Source organism: Python bivittatus, unplaced genomic scaffold, assembly GCF_059951505.1.
Source record: "Python bivittatus isolate LINGU-HERP-01145 unplaced genomic scaffold, Pbiv_v1 ctg000020_np1212, whole genome shotgun sequence".
NCBI classification, from domain to species: domain Eukaryota; kingdom Metazoa; phylum Chordata; class Lepidosauria; order Squamata; family Pythonidae; genus Python; species Python bivittatus.
This window is the reverse complement of record NW_028277030.1, coordinates 69,654,487-69,677,713: the sequence shown is the minus strand read 5'-3', so window position 1 is coordinate 69,677,713 and position 23,227 is coordinate 69,654,487. Positions and strand designations below refer to the sequence as shown.

Here is a 23,227-nt window from a genome sequence, read left to right as displayed (position 1 = left end):
CACCACCCCCATCCTGCTCCCACCAGAGGTCATCCAAGAATGTGATCAGTGCTATCTCAGTCCCATACCCAGGCCTGAACCCTGACCAAAAGGGGTCCAGATAATCCACTTCTTCCAGAGTCTTCTGAAGCTGCCACACAACCACCCTTTCTACAGCAGCCCTCTTTTCTGGGCTTCCCATGTGAATCAGACAAAAAAATTGTAGCTATTTTTGAGTTGTAGGAAAGTGTGCACGTATTGCCTGTCTTTGTAGTGTCCAATATGCTGAGAACATTCTTTCTTTTCATTTTGCATAGGTCCCATCCTGGAAATCTTCTTGGATCAAAGGAAGAGAGAACTCTTTTATTGAATTAAACTTAATGGGAAGTTTTTCTTGTTGCCAGTTTAAATATAACTTCATTTGCAAATTTAAGAGCATAATATGCAAACGAAGAGTAAGCAAATGTCATGAAATGTAGTTCTTGCACAATGCCCCTTCAAAATCCCTGGATTATAAGAAATTATGGTGTACTGCTCTCTTATTAGACAATAATATGCCATTCCATTATTAGATCTATCATTCCAATTTTAGCCTTTTTTCATTTCTGTGGTGATCTTCTGAGAAAAGTTACAGTGGAAGAGAATGTCAAAGAAGTTTAGATAGTAAAAGTGTTTCACACAAAACGTTCTATTATTGACTTTTATACTTTGATATAGGGGCATGCACAAAAATGCAAACTAATAAGAACGTTAATTTCAAATGATCCTATGTTGGTTTGGTCAGTTTATTGAACTTTAATATGAAACTGCATTCTGGGCATGTTTTTGTATCCTTTTCTTTTTTAAACACATTCTGAAACTCAGCATCACTGGGACAGAAGAAACAGAATGCATATATATCAAAGCTCAGAGAATCAAATAATTCAACATACATTTACAGCTTACACTCCCTGGAGTGGAGCAAATGGCTGTCATGAAGTGCATATTTACATCACAGCCTTTGGCTTGCAAAGTCCTGCTACTTCTGTGCATCAGTGATATAGGGAGAACACCATCTACTCACTTAAAGACGCGTGCAAAGGGGCCTGCTAGTTGGGGCAAGTGGAATAGGTGCTTGAAACCCCTGTCCTCCACCATGTTGCCCCTTTCCCAGTCATGGTTTGGAAGACTGGGGGGAACTTTACAGTGTAGAACAGGATGGACTAATCAACTATTCCTAAACTGGAGGAGGTTTCAGAGGAGAAGTAGTAAAGGTCAGCTTTGTTTTAAAGTGAAATGTTTGTGTGGGTGCGGTCTACCAAGCATCCTATCAGTACTCTTTGTAGTCTTCTCGCACTACTTAACTGGAAATTGTTTTCTCCCAAATAAGCAAGCAAGCTTCAGTTCAGGGAGGGGAAAGAAATGTGCTATTCACTTTAAAGGGGGCTACCTTGAAAAATGGGACTGGGAGGGAGAGGTATTCCCTCCCCCTGTAACCTATCAGTTCTTACACTACTAAAACAATTAAAACAGCACAACGGTAGGAGAAGGGGATTTATTAGAGGTAGACAGATACTGAACCAGCAAAGCTTCAGCTGCAGCCTGTAGATAGCAACAGGGCTTTTTCCAGCAGCCCAGCAAAATCCTCAATGAAGTCACTGCCTTGCATAGCGCTGCATATGCATGATACTCAAAGTGACCATGTTGTCTTCTGAGCTTTATTTTGTTCTAAGCTCAAAAAAACAAACAAACTCAGAAGTTGGTAGTTTTGTTTAAGTAAGGAACTCTCAGAACAAATATTTTGCACAGCCCTGCTTTCATAACCTTCATAGTCAATATTATGATATGGATAAACCCTCCTTAGATTTAATTTAGAAATTAATTTTCAGATCTACCCAGGAACCAAACATGCTTGAGGATTTACAACAACCCAAGTTTGCATCAATTGCACTTAATTGCTAGGAAATGAAACTATCTCGTTCCATGGAATGCCTAAGCAGTAAGGCTAAGTTGTACTGCTCATGGGTGCATATGTTGAACTACATCAGGAAATCAGAAATCATTTTGGTTTGGTTTTAGAATGGAGAGAAACTATTGTAATCAACCCCGTCCAACTTAGCTGGAATAGTAGCTGACAAGATAGATGTCCCCTCACCCTTTCACAAAGGGTGAGAAAGAATTACCTGCTTCAGTGCTAAATCAGCACCGTGAAAAAGGCCACATTTTTATGCCAATTTTAATATCTACAGTACGCGGTTAAAACTTTTATATACCTTTTTTCTGAATCCCAATTGGGATGCCATTGTCCAATAAAAATAATGGAATGCCTAATACATTATAAAGCCAAATATATGGCATTTTATTTCCCTATTTTATAGAGTTGTTGAAAAAAAGGGCAAAGTATGAGTGTGAGAAAGTATATCAATCCATATAAGATAGTAATTGTATGTTCTTTGATCACCTCAGTGATGTGTTATTCTTGCTCAGATGAAGCACATGTTTTTCTGTGCAGAAACAGAATGACAACCAATGCTGTATTTATTTTTTTAAAAAATAAATTTTAAAACATTTAAAGAATAAAATAAATGGCTACACAAAAGAAAAAAAACATGAGAAAAGACATAATGAATGGGAAATAAAATATTGGTATAAATCAACAGAATTTACAATTGCCATAAAATTTAAAAATTATTATTTCATTAATTAACTGAATATATAAAACTAAATTCATTACAACATATCGATAAATAACTGTAAATCACCGCAAAACTCTAAATGTCAATATTTATATTGATATCTCCACTAGTTGACATTACCTAAAATAAATGCACATGATCTTATGAAAGATGAAAGAAAAAATAAATACAAAAACACTCAGTAAAAACAGTATTAAGTTCTAGATTCCCTCCCATTGCACCCAACTAGTGATTCCATCAAATTATCTATACATATTAAAATTGCTTCTGATTACAATATTAAATATTTTAATTCTGTGAGTTTGCCTTGTTGTGTGAAATGTAATATATAGGGAAGCCATTCTTTCTTAAATTTAGTCAAACTTCTATTCTGCATGTCTACTGTTAATTTTGCCATTGCTGCGTATTCCCCAAGCTGGGTTTCCTAGTCTGATATGGTCAGAAAAGTATTTCTTTTCCAATATTGGGCCAAATTTGTCCTCGTGGCTATCAGCATTTATCTTCACAGACCATGATATTCAACTCTATATTTATTGATATAGGTAAGAACAGCTAACCTATGGATTAGGTAATACTAAGCATTTTGCTCTTCCTAAAATGTTGTTATTGCTGCTACTGAACTTTACATTAATGTATGTTATTTTTATATTTGTAAATATATTTGCAATCAACTTCTCATTAATAAAATGGTGAAATGTGGTCTAATGATACAAGTGTTTTATGGACTCTTAATTGACCAAGTGATCTGATCACACCCATAAAGTCTCATAAATGGCTGTATATCAGGTTGGAGGATACTGAGGGCCATGTTTCAGGGCTCTTTTCAGGGCCCTGGGCCATTCAACATTTTTACTAACAAACTGGATAAAAGGACTGAGGGGCTGATTATCAAATTTGCAAATGACATAAAACTAGGAGCAGTAGCTATAGCTTAAAAAAGAAAGTTTCAAAACATCTAGGCAGGCTTGAATAGCGGGCCAGAGAATGATGTTTAAGAAAGATGTAGAATCCTGCATCTGGGGAGAAAAAAAAATTAAAGGATGGGAGGATTGGTAGAAGTTGTGAAAAGGATCTGGATGACTTCTGCTTGAGAGCCATGGCAAGTTGAATGCCCCTTTGCAGAGGTATGGCGTTGTGATGGAGATCAGTGCAGAATGTGGGATCCTGGCTGCTGAAATGCTGGATTAAGGAGAGGTCTTTGCAATAGCCCACACAACTCCGTACAGCTGCTACTCATGAGTAAACCACAGGAATTTTGTTTCATGGTTTGCCTATGGGTTGAGCAGCTGGGAGTGGAGGGAAGAACCATGTTTGCTCACAGTCATCAACGCAGCCTTTTTAAAGGACATTAAACTCAACTGAGCCTCATTTCTTAATCACTTTGGATTTTTTTTTTCTGCTGCCTAAAAGGGATTAGGACCCTTCAGAACAGCAAGTTATACTCTATTCGCTAGATGAGTCTCTTTCTCCTTGGAGAAAGAACTTTGAAATTTGACTTCTGAAAAATATTATTTTTTGGATTAGACAGCAAAAAGGTGCTCTGAATATGGATTTTAGAAAGTTTAACAACAGATTAAGGGCTCAGATGGACTTGGAATTATAGTTTTAAATGCCCACAAAGAGTTTTGAATTAATTAGAAGAATTTTTCCTCTAGGGAAAATGGCAAATGTTTTGAGTTCTTTTTATCATAAGGGGACCTTTGAAGGATGGATGCTAGAGGGAGCTAAAGGATAAAAAAAAATGGAGCAGAAATCTATAATGCAAATTTGGGAATGTCTGCTGAGATTTTTGACAGATAATTAAAAACAACTTGACAAAAATGACAGAACATGCTGTAATGAATTTGTAGAACAAGAACAAGTTGTAATGGAGGATTCTGAAATCACTATGAAGGGGGACTTAAATGTACTAAGCAATGAGAAAGATATGGAGGAAGATATGGGAACACAAATGGAACCGATGGATGATTTACTCCCAAAAGGAGACGTACAAATAATGAATCAAGAAACCAACTTGGATATTATCTTTTTACTGGATGTACAAAAGAGTTCTGTCAAAGTTTTGAAGGACTTTCTTAGAAATGACAAAAGGATAAATTTTACTTATTGGATATACAAAAGAAATTGGTTAAAGTTCAGAAAGATTTTTGGCTTAAAACACTGATGAACAGAAAACTAGCTCTGAGACTTTTTTGAAGGTGTTAAAAGGTATTTTTAAAAATTCAGAGAAGGAACACAAGGTTGGTTTATTTGATCAGGGCTAAAGGAGAAAAATAGTTACATCTGGTTGCCCTTACTGGACTTTTGCTGATGAAGAACAACCAACAAAGTACAGTGGTACCTCTAGTTACGAATTTAATCTGTTCCGTGACTCTGGTCGCAAGTCGAGTTGGTCGCAAGTCAAGGTAAATTTTCCCATAAGGTTCAATGTAAATACATACGGTTAAACAGTTCTGAAACATATGCATTTTATTTTTAAACCACAAAAACATGAAAAAAGTACAGTACAGCACAGTATGAAGAGGGAGAATGGGGTGGGGAGGCAGTTATTGTTTGGAGGGAGAGTCCCCCTCCAAAAGGACATCGGGGAGATCTCCTTCAGGGGTTTTCTCTCTTCTTTGCCTCTTAGCTGCAGGCTCAGTTCTGGAGAAAAACGTGTCTAAAGTCAGTTGTTTTTTCCTGCGCTGCATAACCCTCCGGAAATGAGAGAACACGTTGTCGTTCATCAAGTTCAACTCTCTGATTGTCACAGTTCTGTTGGGGTGGTGCTTCTCAAGGAAATCCTGGCACTCATTCCATTTCACCATGATGGATTGTATCACTTCACTGCTCACTTCCTCCCCATCCTCCTCTTCCTCAGTGGAATGCTCCTCGCCAAGCGCTTTCTGTTGCTCACTCTGGAGCTCAGCAAGTTCTTCCGTGGACAGCTCCTCCTTATGGTCCTCAACAAGCTCCTCTATGTCTGCATCATCGACAACCAGACCCATGTTTTTGCCCATGGACACAATCTCCTCCACTACCTCTGCATCAGATCCTTCAAAGTCACGTTCAGCGACACATTCTGGCCACAGTTTCCTCCAGGCTGAGTTTAAGGTCCGGCAGGTGACATCTTGCCAGGCTTTGTCAATGAGGCTGATGCAGTGGAGGACATTGAAATGTTTCTTCCAAAACTCTTTCAGAGTCAAGGATGTTTCCTCAGTGACATTGAAACACCTGGTGAAGAGCGCCTTTTTGTAGAGCTTCTTAAAGTTGCAGATCATTTGCTGGTCCATGGGCTGCAGAAGAGGTGTCGTGTTGGGGGGGAGGAACTTGACCTTTATGAAGTCGTATTCAGCGTCCATATCATCCACCAAGGCTGGAGGGTGTGCCGGGGCATTGTCCATCAGAAGAAGGCACCTTTCAGGCAGCTGGTTGTCAGACAGGTATTTTTTAACACTGGGTGCGAACACCTCGTGCAGCCATTCCATGAACAACTGCCTTGTGACCCATGCTCTCGCATTGGCCCTCCACATGACAGGCAGCCTGGCCTTGTTCACATTGTGTTCCCTGAACGCACGAGGGGTCTGGGAATGGTACACCAGTAGTGACTTAATCTTCAGGTCACCGCTTGCGTTCGCACACAGCAAAAGGGTCAATCTGTCCTTCATGGGCTTGTGCCCTGGCAGTGCCTTTTCCTCCTGCGTGATGTAGGTTCTGTTTGGCATCTTCTTCCAGAAGAGACCTGTCTCGTCTCAGTTGAACACTTGCTGAGCGACGTATCCTTCCACCTTCATGAATTCCTCAAATTCTGTCTTGTAGGCTTCTGCAGCAGCCTTGTCAGAACTGGAAGCCTCACCATGTCTTGCCACACTGTGGATGCCACTTCTCTTGCGGAATTTCTCAAACCAGCCTCTGCTGGCTTTAAATTCCTCACTTTCTGCGCTGGTAGAGGGGTTTGTCCGCAGTAAATCACTGTGCAGTTTCCTGGCTTTTTCACAGATGATAGCTTCACTCACGCTATCACCTGCCAGCTGTTTCTCATTCAGCCACACTAACAACAGCTTTTCCACCCCTTCCAGCACTTGTGTCCTCTGCCTCATTAAGATGGTTACTCCTTTTGCCACATCAGCTCCTCTGATGGCATCTTTATTCTTCAAAATAGTCAAGATGGTCGACTTCGCCATCTTGTACTCCAAGGCCAGATCAGTCACACGAATACCATGATCGTGCTTTTCTATAATGTTCTTCTTCAGTTCGATCGTCACTTTTTTCTTCAAAGCCTTATTCTTGCCAAGCCTGCTCTGCATTTTCTTTGGAGCCATGCTGACAAGCACACCAAACACCTTCCAAAACCTTCCAAAACGCCACAAAACACACCACAGGCCTCACCGAATGTCTCCTTGCTACCGCGATCTCGCCCACAGGAAGCCGCGACCACGTGGCAGCAGGGCAAATGGCCGCGGATCCGGTTCGTAGGTCGAGGCGGAGTTCACAAGTCGAGGTAAATTTTTGGGGCCGGAGCTGGTCGTATCTCGAAAAATTAGTAAGGAGGGGCGTTCGTAACTAGAGGTACCACTGTATTTGGACTCTCTTTTTTTATTCAATAGATGAGATAGGGGGTGAAGTGAGATCATGTTGTATTTAGGGACAGTGATAAGTTACTAAGATTGTTTTTACTTGCTGGGATGAAGGGGGAAGTTGCTTCTTTTTTCTTTTCTATTTTTTCTTTTTTTCTTCCACACTTCTTCTTTTCTTTTGTATTTTTCTGTTTGTAATTTTTGTAGCTTATTTGGGTTTTATTCTTTTACCTATAATTCTAATAATTGTATCTGCAGAGTGAGATGGGCGGTGACAAATTTGAAATATAAATCAATAAAAATAAAAAATTATTCAGATGAAAAGGACCTGGATGTCCTAGTAGATGGCAAGTTGAACATGAGCCAACAGCATGTATGCAGCTGCTGAAAAAGGCAAATACTATTTTGAGGTATATTAACGGGCATAAAGGCTAGACTGTGTGACATAACTTCCCCACTTTACCCTGACTTGTTCATCCCTTCCCCCTCTTGGAAAACTGTGCCCAATTCTGGGCACTGCAGTCCAAGAACTACATTGACAAACTGGAGCTACTCCAAAGAAGAACTATTAAGACAGCAAGGGGACTGGAAACCAATTCCTGTGAAGAATAGTTAACTGGATAAGTTCAGCTGCAGAGGAGAAGACTTGAGGGAAAATATGACAACAGTATTCAGGGTTGTCATACAGAAGAGGCAGTAGACTTGTTCTCTATCACACTGGGGAGCAGGATCAGAGCCAGTGGGCTGTATGCCCACCCTCTTACCCAATCTAAGGCTGGATACCAGGCACTGACACACAACTAGCATCTTTGGGCAGGAACCTAAAAAAATATCTTAGGTCAATCAACCTGCAGGTCAGAGTTTTTTAGAAGTACATTTTGTTAATGTTTTTCAAAGAGCATTGTGCTAATATAGTACTATCACCTAAAAATATTGCCTACTAATTTACAATAAAAAGTAATAAATATTGCAGGAAATAAGAACAATTTTGTTTATTTGTATATTTTCTGATTTTCCAATAGCAACACAGGTATTCATAGTGGCCGGTCTATATTGCTGTGCTTCCATGAGTTGTGGTAAATGACACTTTGGCTCAGAGTCTTCTTTGTACTTAAATGAGTATCTGCTATTTTAGAAGCCAGTAGACTTTTCCTCATTTCTTTAATTAAAGCTAGGGCTGTTCCCTGCCCTGAAATACTTGAGGAGTGAGAAATGAAAGCCAGGATATTCAAGATGAGATACCTGCAGCATACAGGTAGTCCTTGTTTAGCAACTAACTCATTAACTTTATTACAGTCAATTAGACCAGTACAATATTAAAAGAAAGGGGAAGACATGAAATATGTCCAATCCAAGTAAGGGATTATATATCCAAAAGTAAGCTAGTCAAGGTACTTGTCGGTTATAATTAAAAAATCATTTACAATAATTTATGCACCATGGCTTCAATCATCCTAAAATTACACATTATAAACCATTAAAAATAGGAGTTAATATCAATTTTTGAGGACATAAATATACAAACACAGAATGCTTATATCAATTGTTCACAATAATACGTCGGCTCTTAAGAGCAGCTGCACAAAATCTTGCCACCTGCACTGTAACATTACTCCACTCATCTTTGAGGAGAATTTGAAGATATTCAGTGTCCGGTCGGCCAGGATATCTGCTGATCATTGGAGAAATAAATTTTGTTCATAATTCTCTATAAAATGGACACCGTAAGAGGACATGTTCAGTGGTTTCCACTTCCCCAGAACCACATGGACACAACCTTTTAGCCTATGGGACTCCCTTATATTTACTGTCCAGCACCGCTGAAGGGAGTACATGACATCGGGCAAGTGAAAAGGCCCTCCGGTAGTTCTCTACCTCTAGCTGCCTGAGATATCTGGCGGCAGCTACAGTATATCTAGTGGATTCTGGGGCCATAAACGATAGAACTTTTTCTAGATCGGTTTGCCTCTCCATGTCTTCCACCCTTTGTCTCAGGTTCAGTTTTGCCTTGTCAAAGCCCAGCTGAAGTAACGAAGGCGGGGAGATGCCTAGCCTTGCAAGATTACACTCGACAGCCTTGGTCCATGAAGAAACAAATTTATCTTGAAGAATTAATGGAGCAAGGCCTTGAGGAAAAAGGTTAAGTTTTAACCATAGATTTAAAGATGACAGACAAATTCTTGATTCAACCTTTAAAAGGCCAGTCTCCAAGCGCAAGCAGGCATTTGACACACAGCGAGGCAATTGTAGGGTTGCTCTTAAAAATTTGGACTGGACTCTCTCCAGGGGTAAGAAGGAGGAGGAGGAGGGACCAAGGTGTGTCCCATACAACATCTGGGCAAGCGATTTCGCCTGGAAAAGTTTAATTGCGGCAGGGACATTAGCAACTAACTCATCTAGCGACTGTTCACAGTTACAACAGTGTTGAAAAAGTAACTTTGTGATCAGTCTTCACACTTATGACCTTCGCAGGTCTGTCAAGCAAAGGAAAGCTGAAGTAAGATCATAAGCACAGTCATGGTTTCACTTAGTGACTGCTTTGCTTAATGATCAAGTTCCAGTCCCAACTGTGGTCACTAAACGAGGCCTACCTGTATGAGCCTGCAAAGAAAAACCTTTCTTTGAAGCATTCTGTGTGTGGGGGTGAGCATTCCTGAGTGTGAGAATCTGATCTGACTAAGGATATGCAAAGCAGGTTTTGTAACCCTTACCGAAAGAGGCTTTATTGACATGAAATGCATTACAGGGACAGAGAAAGCCTAGCACTTGAAGCTAACCAGAAAGGAAGCTTGATCAGGAAGTCATCAGGTGCTGAAAGCCACTGGATCCTGGAACCACCAGCACTTTGTAAGTGGTATCATCAGGTGTCTCTTTGTGGTAGACCTTGGCAAGATCTACAAAGAGACTTGTCTTCTCTAAAGTTTGCCTCTTCATGAATTAGATTTACCCAGCCAATTAGGATTTTTGTCACTGAAGCCAGATTGGCACCCCACCAAAATCAGTAAAAGACTTCTTCTTAAGAGAAACCAAGCTTGCCAACTAACTATGCCAACCCACCAGGGAATTTAAGTCTACACATCTTAAAGTTGTTGAGGTTGTGAAATACTGCTATAAGGCAGTGAAAACAATTTTGTTCTGCCAAGCTTTCAAGCAGAGTTGATTGCTTTATGGCACCCATCATACTCAGAAGTTGGGTGTGGTGTTTTGTTTGTTTGTTTTTTTGGTATTTTCTTCTTGAAAACAATAAGATAATTCTTTTTGTATTTTGTTCTTGAAAACAATTGTTGCATTTTTTAATTTTTTTATTTATTTATTTTTTACTCTCCTGTACACTATCCGGAATCTACTGGTGGGTTACCTGCATATAAATGAGCGATGCTAAGTCAAGCTTATTAATTGTGATTTGTTGAATAAGCCACGGTTGCCCAGTTTACATAGAACAGTAAACCACAAAAAAGGAACATGTCAGCAAAAGAGGGAGCAAGTTGTAAAGTGGCTGGGATGCCCAAACTTGAGCACCAAACTGGGGCAATCTCAGTCAAATCAGGATATATGGTGAGGCTACATGTAAGAACTGAGGTTCCTTAAATATATTACGCCTGCTTGTAACATTTCCTCAATAACATAATATAGCTATTTGTACTTCCCCCTTTCCAGGCTGGCAAATTGAAATGATTGAACCACCTTCAAATCAAAGAAAGGTCAGCATGTGGGGAGAATCTGATAATGAAATTCCAGAACATGGAATTGTTAACAGTTTTCTTTTCCTGATGGGGTTTTATGATTATTAATTAACAAATTAGCTATTGCTTTGCCATGGGGTTGGGAGGAAAGGACTGTATTGTCAGAAGATCTGGAGCAGTTCTCTCTATTAAAGATCAACAGCAGTGAGCAGGTTTTTATGAATGTGACACATTTACTTTTTCCCTGAAGGATGAATGAACATTGCTATTGCTTAAACCTAAATGGGACCTCTTCCCACAAAGAAGTGACCTTGGAGAGATGGTTGTAGGGAAGTTTAAGTGCCCCCTGCATCTACTAAACTCTAAGCTGTACTGGCTTAACAGGCCCCACTCTTTGTTGATTCTATAGGAAACAATGTGCTTATGATCTGATTGTGAAATAGAAGGTAATTGATTGACTTTTTCTACCAAGTAAAACCTGAATGTACAGCCAGGTTCAGGGAATTCCCCAGCTATTCCTTAAAACTATCAGGTAGGCCGGGCTGACTTAATTTCAGGTTGCCTCAACGATGTTTCTGTCTCTTCTCATACATTTCTTTCAATCCTTCCTAAGCATTCCCTGGATTTACCTTAGCAGGAACGACCATGTATATTTTAGCTTCATGTTTGTTTATTTTATTAACAAAGATAATTCTACCTTCAGGAAACATTCTTGGTAGAATGTGGTAATCATGATGTTTCACAATATACTCTTCCTGTCCTGTAGCTGGTTATGTAACAGGAAAATTCATGCACTAAATAAATCCCTCCCTACCTTCTTGTTAACCCAAGTGGACCTCCCATTTGGTTTCATTCTGAGCCAGAATTAGGCTCTGTAAGCATGGCTGTCTTCCAGCCTCATCTTTGGGCTATCTTTCTGACTGGAGCTATTCTTGGGGCTTCTGCTGTGGAAACCTACCTTGCTGCTGTCTATGAGCATGCTGTTATACTTACAGGAGCCACCCCAAAACTTGTCTCTCCAGAAGAAGCCTTGAGCCTAATGAACAGAAATTTAGACATCTTAGAAGAAGCCATAAAAACAGCTGCTGAACAGGTACAACAGATGCAAGGATAGTCACCTTCTATTGTCTTTGTTCTTGGAAGCAGTGGAATCTATTATTTGAACTGGCATTGTTTTCTTTCTTTTTTTAGGGTGCCCGCATCATTGTGACTCCTGAAGATGGCATTTATGGGTGGGTCTTTACTCGGGAAACACTTTATCCTTATCTTGAGGATATACCAGATCCCGAAGTAAACTGGACTCCATGCAACGATCCAGAAAGGTAACCTCATCAAGTCTAAGTAGAATCTCCCTGACGTTCTGTACACAAAGTAGTGTAATGAGTCTCAGCAAGCACACTTCTCCATTCTTATGGTGAAGTCATAATGGGTTTTTCTAATGCTCTTGTATGTACACAACAGAGATTCCAATCTGTATTTGTCACTGTAAGGACAGAGTTACCACTGGTTGGATAATTAAGAATAGCCACACAATTTTATTTACCTGATATGTAACCAGATATATATGCAGTGTTTTATTATGGGTTTCTTGCATTTTATTTGAGTAAAGTTGCCAATGCAATTAGGAAATACTGATAAAATAAGTGAGGCAGTTTCTTTTGCAAGTGACTCTGTGAAATCTGGATTCTCATCTTTTTAAACAAAAAATAATGATAATACATTTCTGTATTAAAATATATTAAAGCTGGGTTCTTAAGAACATTCACTGGGAAGTATATCACCATATTAAAGAATGAAGTCTCTGAGAACAAATGTTTATGAACATTTTGCAGATTTCTTTCATTAGCTTATGCTGAGAATTATAGAGTTCTAGAAATATTGTACCAGATTGAACTGATAAACAGTTGTAAACCTGTCTCCCAGATTTCTGTCACTAGGTGGTAGTATGGCAGCAGCTTTCCCCATGTCATATAGTCATGATGAATTCCTTAGTTTACTGTGCTTCTGTATATCTGAGAATGTGATTCTCTATAAAAATCAAGTTCTTCTCCTCGGGACAAGTGATGTCCCATCCCAGTGTTATGACCAAAACAGACAGAGAGCTAAATTGTTTTCTGGACAAACAGCAATTCTGTCTTGGTAGGATCCAACCTCAGCCTGTTTTAGTCCCATCCAAGCCCTCATAGCCTGTAGACACCAGATCAAGAGTCCACTGCATTTATGGACTGGCTCTGGGTGGAAATATATGGGTATCATCAACATACATGTCAGTCCTACTAGGTGGACCACACCATGAAATGTACTAATAAAATAAGTGAGGCAATAGTAACAGGAAAGCTAAGGTTACTTTTATTGAGATTGGGTATAATAACAGAATCTTGCAAATCAAATTGGGCTGTACCACCTCCCCCTTCTGACACTCCAGTGGATGGTGGGGGAGAGGCAAATGTCTAAGCAACTTTCATATATTATCTGGACATTTTGGCTAAAAATATTTCAGCCCCTTTTGCCTAAGCAACAGCTTCTGCATATCTCCATCAAGGTCATCTTCATTATTCTCTCCACCACTGCTTCAATCCAAAGCAATGGGTTATCTCTCCCAGCAATCTCATGCAGAAGTTAAAAAGTAGGGGTGAGAGGAGCCATCCTTGCAGTGCTGGGTTCACTGAGCTGACCTCTGTTCCCTGCCACCCACTAGCTGGTGTCACCTACTTAGAAAGGATCAGAATAATTGTAGAACAATACTCTCTACCCCTAACCCTTGTAGGCAATCCAGAAGGATCCCACGGTCAATGGTAGAAAGGGCATATTCCCCCAGTCCAGGTCTTGAAAAAAAAGTCATCCACCAGAGCAACTAATCCCCTTTCCATCTGATGCCCTGGCCTGAACCATGACCTGTAAGGAGTCCAGATAATCCATTTCCTCTACCGCATCTGTAATTGAAGTCATACCACTTTTTCAGCAGCCTTTCCTAAAAAAAAATGTAGGGTGGAGCCAGGGCAGTAGTTGTCCAGTATAGTTGAATCCAGGGAAAGTCTCTTCAGCAGGGGCCAATCCAATGCCTCCTTCAAGGTGATGACCAATATGATCTCCTTTCGTCCTGGATCCAGCTACCCAAAAAAGCTAGAAGGAGCATGTATCCACAGCTCACATCAGAGAACATCCTACCTGTCTCATCAGAGTTCACAGGCCAAAACAAATCCCTACGCATGCACAGTCAAGAGTTCAGTGAATATGAGTCACTTTATTAATCAAAGGTCACAGTGGCACCACAGCAGATATTAATAGATATTCCCTGTATTGCATTGTCAGCCACTTACAGTCAATGGTGTGCTGCTGAACGTTTAAGAACCAGCTTTGCCGGCTCCATTACCGCTATGCCTCTAACTGTGGAACAGCTGATTGGTGCACTAGGATGTCGTGGCTCAGCTCTGTGCTCAATGGGCTGGCAAAATTCCAGAAAGCTGGTGCAAGTCAGCTCCAGCACAAGGAAATACTGAATTGTTGCTTTATTTATAATTTTCAAGTAAAATGTTGCACCCAACTGAGTCACTTTAATGAAAGATGAGTAGCTGAATTTTAGGAGCTTGGATGAAAGTTTATAACCAAGGTTACAGCCAGTTCTGTCTTAGGGCTGTCAGGGATGTCATAACACTAGTTAACCCTGCAGCTCTGTGACCTGACTTTAGGCCAGGCTTTTCTGACCAAGCGTCAACCAGAAGTGTGGGTCTTGCAACTCTCAGAATTCCCCCATCAGTACAGCCTGACTAGAAATTCTAAGAATTGCTGATCTGGGACGTCTGGCAGACTAAGTTGGACCACACTGGCGAAGACTGCTTTAGGCTCTCTGTGCTTACAAGTATGTCCTGCTTCCAGTATTTACTTGTTACAAAAAAGAAGTAAACGGGGTGCATGATGTGTGATTCAGATACAGATATAGATGGCATAGATATGCAAATCTCATTTGTGTCAATTTATATAATACATTGTATATGCACTGTAAAAGAATGCACAAGCCCCAATCTTTATATATTACGAAGAGACAGTTACACAAAATGTGAATCAGCCACAGACAATATGCTTGCCACTTCTTTTGGTGTCACATTTCTAGCCACCACTGGCTAGAATAGTATGAATAGTAAGATCGGTATATCACTGTTGCTTAGTGATTTCCTTGAAATCATGCTCTTTGCTCCATTACTAAGAAAGATCTCTCTAAAGCTGTTGATACTTCTGAATAGAGGGATCTGCAGAATTGGAGGCTTTCATCAGAAGGATGAAATCAGCATGGCAGTGGCATGATACAAGCTCTATCCCTTTGATCCAGGCATGCAACTTCACAGTGCACATGCAAAAGCGGCAAAACTTGCATCATGATGGCACAGTGTTGTTTTTATCATCTATCCTGCTGACTTTTCTCGAATCAACCAGCATTTCCCTCCCTCCCTCCCTCCCTTCCGTCCTTCCTTGGTCCAGCTCAGCAAGAATGCATTTCCCAAGCCAGTATCTGTGCACTGGTGATTAATCTACCAGATTTGTAGTTCCTAGATTGTCTTTATTATTAAATTCTTCCTTTCAATTCTAGGTTTGGATTTAACCCAGTGCAGAAAAGACTTAGCTGCATGGCAAAGAACTATGGCATCTATGTGGTTGCCAACATGGGGGACAAGAAGCCATGTAATTCTAGTGATCCTCAGTGTCCCAGTGATGGTCACTATCAATACAATACCAATGTTGTTTATGATTCAGAAGGAAAGTTTGTGGCACGTTATCACAAGGTAACTACTAAAGCTACTTATCTAGGCTTCAAATGTTGTAATGTCCATTTGTTGCCATCTAAATATGATAGTCCTATCAGTCAGATAGTCCTCTGTATAAACACGGTAGAAAAGATAAAGTAATGCTGCTGTATTGAATTAAAAGAAAAATGTACTCTCCCCTGAGTCTTCCAAACAAATAAGAGCTTCAGGAAGCAGGGACTGCCCCAAGCGCTACTAGACAAAGAAACACGCAGTGGTTGATCTTCCTGTTTTGAAAACATAAAATCCAGTTGTTATCTAGACCTTTGTTTTCACTTATTGTGTCTTTTATAACATTGTAAAGAAAAGCAATGATAAATGAATATCTACTAGAAAATAGCACATGTATCAGCATCAAATGTGTTTTTCCCTGTTTTTGCTGGAATAATTTTCTTCCAAAAATATAAATTGTGTCCCCCCCTCCCTTTTTTATAAACAGTACAACCTTTTTGCCTCGGAAGTCCACTTCAATTTTGCGAAGGAGCCGCAGTTCATTAACTTCAACACCTCCTTTGGGAAGTTTGGTGTTTTCACTTGTGCTGATATGCTTAACTTCCGTGAACCTGCTGTATCTCTGGTGGAAAAGTTCAAGGTGGACACTATCCTCTTCCCAACTGCTTGGTTAAATACTCTACCCCTTTTGTCTGCTGTTCAATATTACTCAGCCTGGGCAATGGGAATGCGTGTGAACATCCTTGCGGCTAATATACATAGGCCCAGCTTGGACATTACGGGTAATTACAATCTTTATATACTTGGTTTAAGATTAGATCTTAATGTGCATATGAATGAATGCATACTAATAACTGGCTTTGCACCTCACAGAAAGCCATAAGGTGGTTTGTTTGGTCTTACTTTACATGTTGTGTACACTCAGCCATAGTGGTTTGAAACCATAGTTCATGGCTTAGCATGCAATGTGAATCTATCCAACTGCTGTGATTTATTAAGGCTTACCAAGATGTGTAAAATGAGTCCACATATCGTACAGGGAAACACAATGAGAAACAAAATTAATGTATGATTGGTGATGAGCATTTTGGATTTCTGCATCTTTTTGTAATTCAGAAATAGTCATAGGGAACTGCATCACATGTGTTAAAAACTGAACAGAAGCTATTTATTTCTTTTCTATTTGGCCAGTTTCATGCAGGGCGCTGCATAAAGACACTACGATGTACCTTTGAGTTGTTCTTACATTCTTTGTTGCATGCGAATATATTAATACAAGACAGAAAGTGGAAGAATACCTTAGAAATCAAATGTATCCTATGTGATATGACATGTGGAACTATGTGGAAGAGGTGGCATGACATAGAGCATGACATAAATGGGAAAATAGCAATTTAGAAGTGACTCAGAATACTGCTATGGAGACAATGCTGACGGAATCTAAAGAACAAAGGGGGAAGTGAGTCAGCACAATGGGGACAAAGCTAAAGGAACACAGAGTGGGAGGGGCTGGACGAAATCTAGTTTAAATTGACTTGTGTTTTATAGAAATGCTGCCTGATGGTTAAATAATTGCACTTGAAACATGCCATAGCCAACATCTAAATTATGAATGCGCCAAGGTGATTTTGGTGTGATACTTCAAAATCCTTTGAGATTCATAATCCTCTCTTTAAAGCAATTCAGTCATCCAGGGATAAACAACCTCCTGTTGGCTCCAGATCATAGTTCATTATTTGCCCTAGGTGGAGCATATTGTCTTAGGTGGGGCATTTACATAAACATATAAAGAGGTGTCACACAAAGATGGAAAGGTCTAGGACTTTCTGTGCAGAGCGTTATTTATTATGAAGATGCATTGTGTATAGTTCCTATAACAAAATGTAGAACTTCTGGAGAAACTGTGCTTCTGATTTTTAACAGTGGCAGTGATGAAATTCAGTGATGCAATTAGAGGAGGCTATAAGGGCCATGAAAATGAGTTCAGGGACTGGATAGATCTGTGGAGCAAGAAATTAGATGGACAAAAAATTAACTTTTTAAACGCTTATGGAATATTCAATTTTTTTCATTACTCTAGAAGAATAAAAAGCTGACAAAAATGTATCCCATGCTAAACTACATCATTGTTGAACCTAGCATAAATCTGCTGTTCCCCGAAGTCTGTGGCTGCATGCATTTCTGAGTCATCTGAAATTATTGCTCCCCAGATAGTTCTTGTGACTTTCTGCATTCATTTGGATATGTGGGAAAGATTCACAAGTGCTTTCTTCAAAGGCAAGACTGGGTGCATTTGATTACAGATAGTCCTCGCTTACCAGCTGCTCATTCAGCAACCATTTGAAGTTACAACAGCACTGAGAAAGGAGACTTATGACCAATCCTCGAACTTGTGACCATCACAGCTTCCCTCAGTCACAGGATTGCGATTTGGCTGCTTGGCAACCAGCTCGCAATTACAATGTCGCAGGGAACCACGGTCACATGATTGCCATTTATGACCTTCTTTGTTGGCTTCCCACAAGCAAAGTCAATAGGGAAGCTGGCGGGAGGTTGCAAATGGCGATCACATGACATCATGCCTAATGACTAGGTGGGATTCACTTAATGACTGCAGCTGGAACTGATGAAATGACATAAGTCGGCATGGCCAAGTGATGTTTCACTTTACAACTGGATCGCCTTAGCGATGGAGTTGCCAGTCCCAGTTGCAGTCAATGAGGACTATCTGTATTCCTTTTGCTATTCTTTCTCTGAGGAATACCAAGCAGCCCCTTTAGCTGCAGTATGAAGCTGAGTAGTTGTTTAAGAAGGTAGATTTCTGAATTGAGCAAGATTTGAATTCTGGATCATCCATGTTCAAATCCAGCCCTCTTATATTCACTCCCCAGTGATGAATCTCAGTTTGTTTCAGGTTCTGCAAACTTTTCATAGACCAGCTTCTGGCATGAAGTTGAAAAGCTGCAGTCCAAGTAGCTTCCTTACAGTTGTGATCTACTACACAGTTCATTCCGGCACAGCAATCAACAGATCTCAGTCTGTCTCTTTTGTCTTCCACAGGGAGTGGCATTTTTACACCCAATGGCCCAAAGGCGTATCACTTTGATATGGAAACCCAGAATGGCAAACTTTTGCTTGCAGAAATTGACACACATCCCCATCTTTCCCCCACCTATCCTCCCCCTTTCAACTGGAGCTTGTATGCATCAACCCTTGAACATTTCTCACCGCAGAGCCCAGTATTTAACAGCAGTATCTATTTTGATAATTTCACCTTCACGGAGCTATCACAAGAAGCAGGAAACTATACTGTCTGCCAGAAAAACGTCTGCTGTTATTTAAGCTACATTATGGCGGAAAAGCAAGAGGATGAAGTTTATGCTTTGGGTGTTTTTGATGGGCTTCACATGATTGAAGGAGAATATTATTTGCAGGTAAAAGACTCAATGAGGTGTGGTGAGTTGTGGAACATTCTTTTATGGAAGGGAGCATAACAGAGATCCATATCTGAACTGGCCAGGATATTGTTCTGCCTAAAGCAAAGCTGATGGCTCATTTCACCAACAACTAGATTTCCAGCTAAACTGTCCTTCTTACTGGCATCTTTCACCACACTGGAGGGCAGCAGGCTATTTAGAAAGTGCAACAAAGGCCACATGGCACATATATAGCTTTGTCATTCAGCTTCAGTATCTGATGCCTGAAGCATCTGCTTCATTGCCTAAGGATAGGGCTGGCCTTGATCTGTGTGAAAAAGTATTTTCTACATTCAGTGTGACAAAGCCATCAGGGATACACACAGACAAAAAAAGACTGTTCTTCCATCTTTTTTCCATGTTTCAGTCAGAACCCTTCTATGAGATTATTATAGAAGAATGATGTATGACACTTCTCATAGGACAAATCTTTTTTAGGTAAAAGACTGAAATAAAATATGAACTATTTACAACAGCTTCATGATATCTGAAAGAGTCAGAGGATCCTGAAAAGGCTTGCTAGAGTGGTATGCCAAGAATTTTTTAAAGGACAGATTACAAAATAATATTGAAGGACCTAGTGCCAAGGGGTCTGCTTTCTTCTTTGTTCTTCCGCTCTTTTCCTTCTAGTCTTTTGCAACCTTCTGAACGTATACTGTCCTACATTGCTTGAGCTTGTATAAATCCCTCTCGGAATCTTTTCAGGTGAAGGAAGGGAAGTAAAAACAATTTTAATACATAAATATTTAGTAGTAGTGTAGCTTGTTCCAGCTGTTGGCTGTTTTTCTTATAATTCTGGATGACCTGGTTCCATATAAGCCTTTCTTTCCCTCTTACTGTAGATCTGCACACTACTGAAGTGTAACAGCACAGATCTGAAATCGTGTGGCCAGCGAGTTGATACCGCTGCTACCAGGTTCAACTTCTTTTCCCTCAGTGGCTCATTTAACACTAATTATGTGTTTCCTGAAGTGCTGCTCACTGGGACCCATCTGGCTCCTGGAGAATTTAAGGTAAGCTTCAAACTTCAGTAAGCATATTGGCTTCTTGAGATATTTTTAGGTTAAAAATAAGTCCCTTGAAAAATACATATATAGTTACAAGAATGGAATTGTGATTAAGTTAAAAGCATATCTGCAATTTCACTTGTCTCTATGGGAGGGCAACGAGTTTCTCTAATATCACCAGTTAAGGAATCCGTCATGTGGGTTATCCAATGTACAATTCTCCCCCAGTGAAGAAGACTTGCACCTATTATACGAGCAAGTAACCACAGGACAACCAACAGGGGTAGGTGAGGAAGGGCCTTTGCTGGAGGGGGTGAGACAGACAGACAGACAGAAACTTTATTTTGGTCATTAACCAATAAAAATATGTTCTGTAAAACAAACAAAACAAAATTATTCTCTGACATCAATAACTGTTAGCAACCATGTGTGGGCAAAGCTTACGCAAAAGTAGCAGAATGTTGCTACTTTTAGAGAAATATATTTATCTTGGTTGTTTAACAGATAATGCAAATAAAAATTATCAGAGTGCCCTGGAAATATAAATAAAAGGGGGGTGATCAGCTGCTGGTGAATATCCCTGTAGAACTGACAATTCAAAAGAACATGGGTTATGGTTTCTATAGCACCCATGTCACGGGGGCAATGCTGGGTTTTGTATGGGCTTTTCCTATACTTCCCTTCCAAAACAGCTGTGGGGAGGACATTTAATTGGGCTAGAGATAAGCTCTCCTGAATTTGGGGACTGTAATATGATATAGGTACAAAACTGGTTTGGGTGCTAAGATTTGGTTATGAGCAATTATATTGTGAGAAAAAGCAGGAGTTTCTATTTGACCTTCTGTATCTAAGATCCTTTGTCTTAACGTTAATCTGGCTTGTTCTAACTCTAAGGTTAAAATGGCATCACTGGAGAAACCATAAAGACTTAGTTTCTTTTGAATGGCTATTTCCCAAGAGGATTTGAAGCTATCTGCCAGTATTAGATGGGTCAGTCCACTGGGGTTGTGATGTAATTTTAACCAGTAGGTAAAGATATTTATCCAGAGGTTGGATTCGAGTTTGCTGACTCCTGCTTCCCATCGAAGTACAGCATTTGGAATACAGTGGGTAACTTGGAAGATGTTTTTTAGAAATTTTATTTGTATATTTTCTAAGGTAACTGGTCCTGGAAGGGATGAGGGCTTCACCTAAGTCAGTCTAAACTGGACCAGATTAGCCTGTAGGCCATGCGGGTCCTATATGGTTGTATACTGAAGTATTCAGCCACGAAAGGCAGATTGAGTCCCAATGCTCTTAATTTCTAAGCTTATAATAAAGAGACTGTTTGACAGTGTCTTGCTAGAGGAAACTTCTGTTATGCTAGCCATCGGGGGTCCATGCTATAGTGTTGGTCTATAGTGAGAATCAAAGAGTAAATCCCGGTACCTCAAGGCTGGTTTCCTATTTGAGCTGAGTTCTAATCCTTCTCCAGTACACGCTAACAATGTGTGACAAAAGGACTCTGCTAAATATCACCTGTGGTTCTGGCTGCAAAGGGTGCTGGGATGTGAACCATAGAGGCACATTTTGTTCCAAGCAAACAAACAAACAAGGCAATTTCCCCTCCAAGATCAGTGAGTTATCAGGTGCTCTCTTTATTTGGAACAGGCCAGTAGATGCTGATGAAAATGGATTGTTTTGCAACTCAGATGACAAGCTGCAGAAGGCAAAACACACACACACATCAAAAAAACCCCAACTAATTGGAAGCTGCTGTACTTGATTTTCAGTGATTGAGTTCTTTGTATTCTCAGACACATTCCTTCTCCTATAACAGAGCTTTTGCACATGTGATTTTTAGACCTATACTTTTTTATCTCCAGGTTTTGCCTGATGGACGGATAATAAGTGAGAAAGGCCTGTCAAAGCCACTCTTGTCTATGGCTCTTTTTGGAAGATGGTATGAGAAAGACTCTCCACACCCCACCTCCACTGCACCATGAACTTGCTCTTCATGATTTGCTTTCCTTTCACGTGGTCGGTATTCTGTGCCTGGTAAATATTTTTCTAGACACAGAAATTATGTCTATTTCCTAACATTTCTAGTACTCAAACAGCAAAAGCCAAAGTGAAAGATAATCAACATTCCAACATGCATAGGATCCAAATGGATGCTTCAAATTATGCAATCAACTTTCTTCATCCATGAAATTTTACGGGAATCCATATGTTATTCCCGTCTCTATATAAATGCAGGGTACTTTTCATCACAACTTCCATCTTTTCCCCTTCCACCACCAATCTGGTGAGCAGAAAAAGAAAGGACAGTACCCAGTCCCTGTTGATTGGTAATTTCCTGCATTTGTACATCATTGCTCTGGAGAGCATCAGGCTATATTTTATAACCAGGAGCAACTGTGTTTCAGTATAATAGAAACAAAATTAAACAAATAAGTATTGTATTTTTCAATAATCACAATATCATGTTCATGGTAGGATGGGGGCTGATCCTATATGTCAGTTACTATGCCAGGTATAAATGTTCAGGCAACTAATCTGTTTTGCTTTGCTGATTGGGGGAGAGAGTATCTTCCCAGAAAAGGTCAATGTTGACGAATAAGTTTCCCCTCTCCTCTTAGTATCATTGTCATGTCTGGGGAGAGGAAGGTATGGGTAATCCAATCCACACTTCAGGATTTATCAGTTTTCAGTTATTTATTTATAACACTCTCTATTTATCCTGAACCCAAGGAAATGTGTTTGAATTCCTCAAGTCCCATCAACGGAATTGTTGTACCAACTGAATATTGAATGACGCTAGATTACCACATAGCTGTTTTGACCAAGTGTTGGCATCTTCTTTATTCTCCAATTCTGTTATTCAAAGCCTTAAAAGTCCTGTACTCACAGAAGCTAGCAGCTAAGTTTTTGAGCCCCATTTTTCTTTTTTGCTAATCAGCTTGATAGGCAATTTACTTCTAAAAGTCACCCTGTGAATGCTTAGTTGGAGTGGAAAGACCACTGTGCAGTGAATAAAATGTTCTGAATTTTCTTTTTCTGTTTATGTGACTTACTTTTCTTAAAATAAAACACTTGGTTTACTTAAGCAAGTCTCCCT

General features: G+C 40.0%; 2 protein-coding genes across 6 annotated transcripts in view; both read left to right on the top strand.

Annotated features, from left to right (window-relative positions):
- Positions 1 to 3,361, top strand: part of SLC18B1 (solute carrier family 18 member B1) — a 30,103-nt gene extending 26,742 nt beyond the window's left edge. For all 5 annotated transcript variants that reach the window (XM_088140925.1, XM_088140915.1, XM_007425933.4 and 2 more), the window contains one exon: positions 297 to 3,361. In XM_088140925.1, coding sequence (XP_087997051.1) covers positions 297 to 354 — 58 coding nt within the window. In that variant the 3' untranslated portion in view covers positions 355 to 3,361. The remainder of the gene's footprint in view (positions 1 to 296) is intronic.
- Positions 3,362 to 11,706: 8,345 nt separating this feature from the next.
- LOC103059808 (pantetheinase-like) lies at positions 11,707 to 23,227 on the top strand. The gene is made up of 7 exons (XM_007425934.3): positions 11,707 to 11,986; positions 12,085 to 12,215; positions 15,479 to 15,671; positions 16,132 to 16,426; positions 18,705 to 19,078; positions 19,963 to 20,133; positions 21,993 to 23,227. Exons 1-7 carry the CDS (start codon positions 11,774 to 11,776, stop codon positions 22,110 to 22,112), a joined length of 1,497 nt encoding a protein of 498 aa, XP_007425996.2. The 5' UTR covers positions 11,707 to 11,773; the 3' UTR covers positions 22,113 to 23,227.

Bases quoted from the DNA above. Each gene is read 5' to 3' on its own strand.
- LOC103059808 (XM_007425934.3), top strand. From the start codon at position 11,774: ATGGCTGTCTTCCAGCCTCATCTTTGGGCTATCTTTCTGACTGGAGCT. The intron at 16,427-18,704 runs GTAATTACAATC...TGTCTTCCACAG, and splicing joins GCCCAGCTTGGACATTACGG to GGAGTGGCATTTTTACACCC. The intron at 20,134-21,992 runs GTAAGCTTCAAA...TTTTATCTCCAG, and splicing joins TGGCTCCTGGAGAATTTAAG to GTTTTGCCTGATGGACGGAT.